This window comes from Portunus trituberculatus, chromosome 27 (genome assembly GCF_017591435.1).
Source record: "Portunus trituberculatus isolate SZX2019 chromosome 27, ASM1759143v1, whole genome shotgun sequence".
Classification (NCBI taxonomy): Eukaryota; Metazoa; Arthropoda; class Malacostraca; order Decapoda; family Portunidae; genus Portunus; species Portunus trituberculatus.
Window position 1 is genome coordinate 3784932 of NC_059281.1, and position 12167 is coordinate 3797098.

Genomic DNA, 12167 nt, shown 5'->3' on the forward strand with positions numbered 1-12167 from the left:
AGTTGGTTTTTCCAGGCAGAAATAAAAACTTTCATCCAATCTCAACAACTGAAGACAATCAGTAAAATTTACTAAAAATACTTGATTTTGTTACCCCAGTGCAATTGAAAAGTAATGACTACAACCATCACTATCTAGACAATGCAAAAGTTAATCTTCAATCAATCCATAACACAATTTAAGAATTCAAGGACAGGCTATAAATGCATAACTCAAGAGACATGTCACTACAATGCTATTTTAACTGTATTGACCTTATCTCATTCATTGGAGGCAAGTTTATGGAACAAGCACATGAAGTACTGGGAAAAAGCATTAAGGAAGGTCATAATAACGAGAATTACTTGTGGTGCATTAGAAGCCTCTCGACTCTCTTTGTCCAAGGAAGTAACACTGTGACTGGTGCTGCGAGAATCCTGACCCAGACGACCTTCACTCTTCATCTGCTGCACCTAAAGACACATAACAGATACATGCACCACCATCATTACACCCTTCCATTTTCACTTATGACTAATGGTCTTTTTTGCCCAATATCTGCAGTGAATATTGATAGAGTATTGCTGAGTCTTTGGATACTTTAGCAAATGATCACTCACCAGACTGTAGTCATAACCATCACACACCACAAGCCGGATTGTGGAGCCTGCTGAGCGCATCACTGCTACCGCTTCCTCGTGACTGATGCCCAGCAAGGACGAGTCATTCACCTCCAGCAACCGCAATCCAACCTGGAAAGTGGCACGTACACACACATTTACTTTCTAGAAACACAACAACTTGTGCACATTTTCAAGGTTGGGGATGCTTAATCTCTGATGTTACATTACTATCACCATGAACTTTACATGAAATAGATGTCTTAAGCAAAATTACTGCATGTATCACCTTTAATCTCCCATCCCGGTGAACTGCCCCATTGGAGTTTATTTTGGAGATAAAGACACCTTCATCTGACTTGTCAAGTGGATTGCCAGGGGAGCCCTGGACACCACCTTTGATGTTCATGCCAAGCCGCTCTCCAACCTGCTTCTTGATGACCACCTCCTGTAGGCCAGAGAACATCAATTAGGATCAACTATCTCTCTCTCTCTCTCTCTCTCTTGGATAGCTCACTATGGCTTCAATATCTAGCCATTTAAATCATGATTGATTTGCTGGGAACACCCAAGGAAGAGAATCTACAAAGGTAGAAGCCAGTGAGGGTGGAACTCACAGCAGGAGCCTCTAAGAAAATAAACTTGTAAGGGAGGGAACCCTGAGGAAGGGCACCTGTGAGGGAGGAAATCCTAACAGGAACACCTGAAGGAGGGAATTGCTGAAGGAAAACGCCATTATGAGAAGAAAACTCTAAGGAAATTTGGGAGAATCCTGGATCAACATAAATATCATAAACTACCAAAACTTTTAGTAAACCATTTCCTTGCAAAAAATTTAGCTGAAATTGTCTGATAACTTTAAAATGTATTTTTCAGAAGCAGACAAATATGGATGGATGCATACAATAAAGTTCTATAAATTGAACAACTTCAATGACAAAAGTAACAATACAGTCCAGGATCTCCACAAACTGTACTTCCGAACGCTTCCTCTTTAAACAATATCAAGACAAGTACCTTACAAGCACAATCATGCATGTACGAATAACACTTGTTTCTGATGTACGACAACAATTAAAACTGAAAACACCAAAACAATATCAATTAGAAATTTAAGATAAATTTTGAAAGTGACAAATAGAAGTTTTTCTTTCTTCACACACACACACACACACACACACACACACACACACACACACACACACACACACACACCACACACACACACACTGCGTAGTGTAGTGGTTAGCACGCTCGACTCACAATCGAGAGGCCCGGGTTCGAGTCCCGGAAAGCGGCGAGGCAAATGGGCAAGCCTATTAATGTGTGGTCCCTGTTCACCTAGCAGTAAATAGATACGGGATGTAACTCGAGGGGTTGTGGCCTTGCTTTCCCGGTGTGTGTTGTGTGTGATGTGGTCTCAGTCCCACCCGAAGATCGGTCTATAAGCTCTGAGCTCGCTCTGTAATGGGAAAGACTGGCTGGATGACCAGCAGGTGACCGAGGTGAATTACAAACAAACCCACACACACATACACACATCTAGTTTGCTTGTTCATTCAGTTTCACTCATGTTACAACCTAGCTGTGGAGAGAGAGCACAATTCCTTTTAGATACTAATATACATATTTTCCCATTAATTTCAGATGTATCCTTAAAGATAATAGATCCATTTATCTTACGAGAAAATACGTTTATAGTGCGTTTATACTCTGAAAACTCAAAGGGGAACAATAGCATCATTCTCAAAACAGAAAAATACAAAGAGATTTACATCTATATAAGTATGTACCAGGCTTACTAGAGTAACATGTAGAAAGTTACAGCTAATGGAGGAGTAGTAACATTCTATATGTAAAAAGTTAGAGCTACTGAAAGAGTAGCAATATTGCAACATGAAACAGACAAGAAGAGAGCACATAAACTGTCTATATTGGGCATACTGGTAGAGGCTGAAGGATATCAAAAGGCCCATCACACAACTATTCCTCAGACAAAACACAGTTCAGTGAATGTGGTAAAATATTACATTACTTAAAATAATCGAGTGTTCATTGTGAAGTGATTTTAATGTGCTGTGTCCCTGGAGGCAGACGACATCCCCTTAGTAATCAGTGTGTTATTCATGATTTTTAAATGTAATGATGGTTAAAGGTTAAAACATATAGACTAAAATCACAAACATATATATATATATATATATATATATATATATATATATATATATATATATATATATATATATATATACACACACACACACACACACACACACATATATATATATATATATATATATATATATATATATATATATATATATATACATATATATACAGTAAGCCCCCGAATTTAGTGAAATCAAGCTTAGCAAAACCCTTATTTAGCGACTGTCTGGAAAAAGGCCAAGCCCTCAAGTTTGGTGATTTTCTCTCATATTTAGCGAATGTACCGCGCTACACTGTCCCGCCTCCCGCTCGCTCTGAGCCAATCGCGTGTCTGTTTGGCTGTGACGTCAGCCCCACAGTGCCTCCGGCATTCCCGCTCGACACTTGAGCTAATGTGTGTGTTAATCCAGCGTGTGAACTCATTTTTTGTGCTCCCATCCTCGCTGTTTAGCGAGTTTCGCTATCACCATGGCCTCCACTAGTGGTTTGGGGGGTGCTGATTCTCGTGAAGGTGGCGATGTTACAGCTGTAAATGGGGAATCAAAATGGGGACTTTGGGCGGACGAAAGACTGATTGATATTTTTCCCTATTTAAAGTAGTATTCAAATTTGGCGAAATTCCAATTTAGTGATGGTTTCGGCAGACTAATAGGATCGCTAAATGTGGGGGCTTACTGTATGTATATTATGTGTATATATATATATGTATGTATATATATATATATATATATATATATATATATATATATATATATATATATATATATATACATACAGAGCTATGCTACGGCACAACTGACTGTCGCCTTGCGTGTGTTGTGTTATGTACCTATTCAAGGTGTGCCATGTGCCACTTAACTTTTTTGCAATTGCCACGCACGGTACTTTCCACGCTCAGTACTTCCACGCACAGTACCTACACATGCGTGTATGTGTGTGTGTGTGTGTGTATTTACCTAGTTGTAGTTTTACAGGGACTGGGGTTTACACTCGTGTGGTCCTGTCTCCATATCTACACTTATCCAATTTTTTTTTAAAGCTATGGACACTCTTTGCTGACACCACTTCCTCACTCAAACTGTTCCAAGTCTCAACACATCTTTGCAGAAAACTATATTTTTTAACATCTCTCAGACATCTTCCCTTCCTCAGTTTTCTACTATGCAATCTTGTGCTTGAATGTCATATTCTCTCAGGATCAGTTTCTCATTATCCACTTGATCCATTCCGTTTATCAATTTATAATCTTGTATCAGATCCCCTCTCTCCCTTCTCTGTTCCAGGGTTGGTAGATCCATAGCCTTTAGTCTCTCCTCATATGTCATCCCTTTACATTCTGGAACCATTCTTGTAGCCATTTTTTGTAGTCTCTCCAACTTCCTTATGTTTCTTTTTATGGGGGCTCTACACAACTCCTGCATATTCCAATCTGGGTCTTATTATAGTACTTGTCAATTTCTTCATTATTTCTTTATCCATGTAGTGAAATGCTAATCCAATATTCCTTAGCAAATCACATGTCTCTGAAAATTCTATCAATATGGCTTACCAGTTGATTGTTTTCTTCCATTGTCACTTACAAGTCCTTTTTCTTTTTTATTTTCTCTAGTTCTACTCCATCTCCCATCTTATAGATTCCCACTGGTCGTCTTTCACTTTTTCCCATTTCCATGACATGGCTTTTGTCCACATTGAATTCCATCTCTCACTTTTTACTCCATTTCCAGATCTTATTTAGGTCTTCCTGCAGTATTTCACAATCCTCTTTTTGTTTTATAACTCTGCACAGTTCCGCATCGTCCGGAAACAGATTTATGTAGCTGTTCACTCCCTCTGGCATGTCGTTTATATATGTGAGTAAAAGTATAGGCGCCAATACTGACCCCTGTGGCACTCCACTTTTTACTGCTCTCCACTTAGACTTCATATCTTTAACTACCGTCCTTATTTCTCTCCCCCTCAAATAATTTTTCATCCATCTCAATGTGCTTCCTGTTAAGCCACCCTTCTCTAACTTCCACAGTAATCTTTCATGTGGTACTTTATCAAACGCCTTTTTTAAATCCAAATAAATACAGTCAATCCATCCCTCTCTCCTTGTATTCTTATCAACTATTCTAGAGTAGAAACTCAGTAAATTTGTTACACACAACTGACCTTTTCTAAAACCAAATTGGCTATTTGATAATAGCCACACATCCGCTTTTTCTTCTTCTTGTGACCCTTTTAGCCTACGTGTTGTCTTTCCCCATGATATTTGTTTCCACTCCTCTATTGCCTGCTATAATGGATATCATATCTTAGTATTCATATACGCTCATGCCACGAGGATAACCTTGACTCCGTGGCACTGAGTGATAGTGAATTAGTAATGAAATACCACGGTATTTCATTACTAATATATATATATATATATATATATATATATATATATATATATATATATATATATATATATATATATATATATATATATATATATATATATATATATATATATATATATATATATATATATATATATATATATATATATATATATATATATATATATATATATATATATATATATATATATATATATATATATATATACACAGGCAACCCTGCTTAACGAAAGTTCACACAACGAAATTTCACTACAACGAACGTTTCCTTTTACTACCATCTGCTCGTTTAACGAACACCAAACTCGCTTTAACCAAATTTTACCCAGGTAACTTTTTCCAAGTTTGAAAGCTCCGCCGTATCACGCAAGCTGACAGGCTTTGGAATACACCAGCGCCTCATGGACAAACGCGCACCACTCACTCCCCTTCCCTTCCCCACTCTCAGCTCAAAACAATAACAGTGTCCAGCAGCAGCTCGTCTTCCCTCGCTCAACAAGCCACCAAAACACCCTGCAACCAGCCCTGCAATGTCGCCTAGCGTTGCTAAGAAGACCAGAAAGTCTCTTACTCTCGAAGTGAAGCTGGATATTATTCACAGAAATGAGAGAGGTGAGAAAACTAATAGCAATGCTTGCCACCATGGCTTGACTCCATCTAGTGTCTACTATTTTCAAGTCAGTAGACTCTATTAATAAGGCTGGTGAGACCATATCTTCCTTACAAGCTAAAAGAACCACTTGAACTTGTGACTCTGCAATGGATAAAATGGAAAGCCTTGTGGAAATGTGGTACAGGTTGAACCTCCTTAATCCAGTATTCTTCGTAATTTTTACTTTCATTAAACCTTCCACTGTACTATGATGCACTCTTGCTTTGTTTACTCTCAATGGAAGTTCAAGTCAGGGTTCAAACTTATTATAATTGGTTCGCTTAACAAAAATTCGCTTAACGAATGGTTTTTTAGGAACGTAACCCGTTCATTAAGCGGGGGTTGCCTGTATGTATATATATATATATATATATATATATATATATATATATATATATATATATATATATATATATATATATATATATATATATACAGAGAGAGAGAGAGAGAGAGAGAGAGAGAGAGAGAGAGAGAGAGAGAGAGAGAGAGAGAGAGAGAGAGAGAGAGAGAGAGAGAGAGAGAGAGAGAGAGAGAGAGAGAGAGAGAATTTTCTTTTTTATTCCCAAGTGGCAGTCAGAGAGTGCAGCACCTGAACCTTTAGCACAGTTAATAAGTGAAATTAATGGAGTAATACTAAAGGGTGTCATTACATGCACAGGTACATAAGATTGGTAACCTAAAAAACTACTCACTGAACTGCTATTTGCTTAAACACTTAACACATAAGCATATGTACTTGTTGGAACCCTCTGTCAGTGTTAAGTTCATATGCTTGAGTGCAAATTACATATATCAGAAATGTGTCAAGATGGGTGGATCAAATCATTTCATATAATCTTACATTCCAAACATTATGACCAACAACACATTTGAAAGTAAGACTGACTTCTATCATGATACTAAACCTTCTGTCTCCTGTAATTCTTGCCTTACGTGTGATATGTTGTACGCCACAATGCCATGAGAAGACCCAACCATGTGACAGAAAGTTACTCCTTAAAACATCAACACAGAGACCATCCCTCAGCACATCAACATGGACACAGTGAACTTAGTGGTGCACAAGAAACACTCTACTCACATCTGTGGCCAACTTATGCACAGCCCAACAAGTTTTACTCACATGGACAGAAAGCTCTTGACTCGCAGAAAGGATCTAAAGAAGCAAATAAAGCAAAATTGAAGAATTCAATGCAATCTTGATACTCTATTTTGATTCCATTTCATAAACTTTTTCCACGTTAACAAGTACTTTCAAATTCTCAGCTGTAAAGACAATGGTCATGTCAACTTGTATCTAAAAAAACAGGAAAAAAATGTTTATAATCTGATGGAGATCTTTAGGTTGCAAACTTGAAGAAAATTAAGATAAAAACAAATAAATAAATAGTAAGAGCTTTCAATTTACACACACACACACACACACACACACACACACACACACACACACATATATATATATATATATATATATATATATATATATATATATATATATATATATATATATATATATATATATATATATATATATAAGTATCACTATCGAGACCTAATGGTGTGAGAATGAAGCACTTGCCTCTAACCAAGAGAAATTGTGTTTGAGTCCCAGACCAGACGATCAGGATCATACTACAGCCCCTGCTCATATAACGGAGTTGTGATTTTTTAACATAGTAAAAGTAGACGAGTAGTAAATTCTGTTTTACATGTGTATTTACCTAGTTGTAGTTTTACAGGGCCTGGGCTTTATGCTCGTGTGGCCCCGTCTCCATATCTACACTTATCCAATTTTTCTTTAAAACTATGCACACTCATTGCTGACACCACTTCTTCACTCAAACTGTTCCACATCTCAACACATCTTTGTGGGAAACTATATTTTTTAACATCTCTCAGACATCTTCCCTTTCTCAGCTTTTTACTATGTGATTTTGTTCTTCGAATGTCATATTCTTCTCTCAGGATCAGTTTCTCATTATCCACTTGGTCCATTCCATTGATCAATTTATAAACTTGTATCAGATACCCTCTCTCCCTAATATAAGTATGTGTGTGTGTGTGTGTGTGTGTGTGTGTGTGTGTGTGTGTGTGTGTGTGTGTGTGTGTGTGTGTGTGTGTGTGTGTGTGTGTGTGTGTGTGTGTGTGTGTGTGTGTGTGTGTGTGTGTGTGTGTGTGTGTGTGTGTGTGTGTGTGTGTGTGTGTGTGTGTGTGCAGAGCTCCAGCAGTAAAAGACTGTGTTGCCTACTGTGTGTAGCAAGTAAGAATTCTGTGATGGATTTATGACTACAAGCTTTACCATCTCAGTGAGTGACTGTAACTCACCAAGTCTGCTTTGTAAGTGAGACCTGGATCTTCCACAATAAACACCACAAATCTTTTGTTCATGGAGGATAATAAATGACCACTCATCACTGAAAAGTTATCACCTACATCTTAACAGACAATGGTACAGGAAAGAAAACCTAAGAATCTACTTTCCTTAATGGAATGGCTCATACAATGTTTAGATAAACCAAATGATATGTACAATCTTTGTGCTAAAAGCAACAAATTTATGATCAAATAAAAGTGATAATAGATACCTTGAGTTGTGTACATTTGTAATGTCTATTTATCATCTCTCACTTCCCTATTTCACTCACACACACACACACACACTGCCGACACTGCACTGACAAGACGCTGCTGAGCAGCTCCTAGGGTAAACGCTTCAGCAGGCATTGGAGCCTGACTTAGATGTATGTACAGGGGGATAGGGGGCCATAGGGTTATCCTGTCTCCATAATAAATAAGTTTCGGGTCATATAGATAGGGAAAAAAAAAAAAAAAAAAAAAAAAAAAAAGGAGAGAAGGATGGAACTGAGTGGCGCAGCCAGACCTATGACATCAAAACAAACGCTATCTTGTGAAAATCAGCAATTTATTGAAACACCTGTTGGACTGAGGAGATTGAGTGAGGATAATACTGATAAGGACTTTTCTGGATTTAGAGACAAAAGAGGCAATATGAGGAGGCTAATAAACGTGGAATGAGAGATAAGATACATGAAGGAAGTGATGTCAAGTTTAATGAACAAGCAGGACAGACTGATAACAGAAAACACAGAGCTGAGATTGAGATTAGTCAAATATGAGAAGGTCAGTGTAATCAATCAGTGTAATCTATCAAGGATTAAAGCTACATGTCACAACTATGAAAACTCCTTAAGGAACCTACAGAAAAAAAAGTACAGGATGGGATTGAGGACAGAATAGACATTGGACTGGGTGAAAACAAGCTGATGAAATGCATGGAAACAAGAAAAGGAAGAGGAAAAAATAAAAATTTCAAAGGTAGTAAAGAGACATATTCAGGATAAAGCAAAAGGTACTGTTATACAAATAATTAAGGAGAAAGATCTAGTGAGAGATACAGTGGATAAGAGAGAGAACTGGCCAAAACTATTATCAAACAGGTCCAGGACAGTACACATGAGCTGGAACAGGAGGTGGAGGAAGTGATTAGGTTGGGAAGATTTAGTGAAGGGGGAAGGAGACCAATGCAAGTGAGAATGAGATTGCTGGTGGTGGTGGAGGAAATTATGACAAAGAAAGGGAAGCTGGTTGATGATACTGAACATAAAGATGTATGGAAAAAAAAGAGATATGAACCTAGAGGAGAGGGAAAAAGAGAAAGTGCTAAGAAATGAAGTCAAGGAAAAAACGAGAAAACAGCAGAGATCGAGAAAAAGAATTTCTACTGGAGGGTTCTAGATATGAGACTAAAAGAAGTGGTATCTATGGAAGGAAGAGAAGGTTGTGGAGGAGACAAGAAATTAAGAGTGACTTATAGTAATATATATGGATTGTTATCCAGCATGTTAGAGGTTAAGGATTCTTTGAAAGAAAAAAATCTGAATGTAATGTGCATCATTGAAATAAAACTAAGAGTGGAGATCCATGTTAACTTTAAGGAGGGATATAATAGCTGGAGAAGAGACAAGAAAGCTAAAGGGGAAGGAGGAGAGCTAATAATGGTTTGTGATAATATATGTGTGGAGGATGTGCAATATGGTGATGGTTTGGCAGAAGTAATGGGAGTAACAATCAAAATAGAGGGAGAAAAAAAAAAAAAAAAAAAAAAAAAAAAAGTTACATATGTGACACCTAAGACAAATACATAGGGAACTGAGGAACATAAAGATAACCAAAGAGAGGTGATTAAATCTTTAGATAGTATGATAAGAAGAGATGGAAGAATACTTTTAGTTGGATATTTAACTTAAAAAAAATAAACTAGAGAGAAGTGGAAGTAATGGATAATGCTGGACGGTGGAGCAATGAGGTGTTGCAGTTGACTATGGTAAATACAATGGACCATTGGGTGGAGGAGTCAACAAGGTACAGGGGAAGAAGATCCATCGTTGCTTGACCTAGTATTCACAAAGAAAACAAAGCTACCTCCCAGCATATAATACCCTAGTCCAATGGGAAGATGTGATCATGTGACATTAGAGCTGGAAATACAGGAGGAAGATGGGATAAGATACAGAGATGACTACAAAAAAGAGATTTAATTATGCATGAGCAGATTTTTTAAAAATTGAGACCTTTTTTGCTGATGTTGAATGGAGAAACATTATGTATGAAAGGACAATACAAGGGAAATATGAAATGTTCTCACAGAAATATAATAGAGTAAAGAAAAGCAGAAAAATGGTAATAACAGATGGTAGTATAAGGATGTTAGAAATTAATATATTAGAGTAAGGAGAGAGAAAAAAGAAACTAAGAAAGATGTGGTGAGTAAAAGTAACGACGAACCCAAGCTTTTCTAAAAATTCTTAAATTGGAAAATGAAGAACAAGTTAACAATAGAAAAAAATAAAGGAGGGAAGACATACCAAACAGAGAATGAAATGTGTGAAATAATGAATGAGAGCTTCAAAACGGTGTTCACTGTAAAAGATTTTACAGACATAGGACATTGCATAGCAAAGATAATAAGAAATCAAAGTGCACAAAGAGAATATTGGAATATTACTGGATAATTTGGATGTCAAAAATACAATGGGGCCAGATAGTGTATCAGGCTGGGTGTTAAAAGAATGTAAAGATCCAAAGATCCAATTTAGGAAATAATTAAGAGTTCACTAAATGAAGGGAAAGTTCCACTAGAATGGAAGAGAGCCAACGTATTACCGATATTTAAAGGAGGAAAGGCAACTGAGGAGATAATTACAGACCAGTGTCACTACCAATCGTTATAGGGAAGTTGTGTGAAATTATTATCAAAGAAAAATGGGTTAAACATCTTGAAGAAAAACAAGTCATATCAAACAGACAATTTGGGTTCAGGACAGGAGATCTAATAGCACTAGTTCAGGGGATGCTGTGAACCTTCCATTAAAGCTAGTTGTGATCTCACTGAATGCTTCCCTTTGTGCCTCACAACTTGAGGGGGCACACACAACCTTTACTTAAAATTCAAAATTTGAATAAAGGTGACTCCAAACCCAGCCTCAGAGTCCCCTTCTGGCGAGGGGACTAGAAATGTCCCCATGTTGGACTGCCCTCTCGTTAGTGACCCAAAATGTCTTGACACCTCCCTCAACTTTTTCTACATTAACTTCTGCAACATTCGTGGTCTTAGATTTAATTTTTAATCAGTAGAACACCATCTTCTGAGTTTTCCACTATCTGGCTTTGACTCAACAGTCACTCTCTAACTAAATTTATCTGTGCTGTCTATCTCTCCCCTAACTCCTGTGACTTTAGTAAATTCTTTGACTATTTAACTTCCAAAGTGGAGCACATTCTGTCCCTCTACCCTTTCACAGAGATCGCCATCCTTGGAGATTTCAATGTTCACCACCAGCTTTGGCTTTCCTCTCCCTTCACTGACCATCCTGGTGAACTAGCCTTCAACTTTGTTATACTCCATGACTTAGAGAAACTGGTGCTACACCCTATTCGTATTCCTGACCATCTTGGAGACACACCCAACATTCTTGATCTCTTCCTTACCTCTAATCCTTCAGCTTATGCTGTTACCCTATCTTCTCCATTGGGATCCTCTGATCACAATCTATTTCTCCAATCCCTCCCTAGGATTCCCCTAAGCGGAGGTGCCTCTGGCGTTTTGCCTCTGCCAGTTGGGGGGACCTGAGGAGGTAATATGCTGATTTTCCCTGGAATGATTACTGTTTCCGTGTCAGAGACCCATCTCAGTGTGCTGAACGCATAACATAGGTGACAGTTTCTGGCATGGAGGCATACATTCCTCATTCTTTTTCTCAACCTAAACTTTCAAAACCTTGGTTTAACACAGCCTATTCTTGTGCTATACATGATAAGAGAGGTTGCCCACAAAAG

General features: G+C 37.6%; 1 protein-coding gene across 20 annotated transcripts in view; it reads right to left on the reverse strand.

Annotated features, from left to right (window-relative positions):
- LOC123509580 (protein scribble homolog) overlaps positions 1-12167 on the reverse strand; it is a 174394-nt gene that overhangs the window by 46077 nt on the left and 116150 nt on the right. For all 20 annotated transcript variants that reach the window (XM_045263969.1, XM_045263963.1, XM_045263957.1 and 17 more), the window contains 3 exons: positions 889-1047; positions 600-731; positions 345-452 (listed from right to left, as the gene is read on the reverse strand). In XM_045263969.1, coding sequence (XP_045119904.1) covers positions 345-452; positions 600-731; positions 889-1047 — 399 coding nt within the window. The remainder of the gene's footprint in view (positions 1-344; positions 453-599; positions 732-888; positions 1048-12167) is intronic.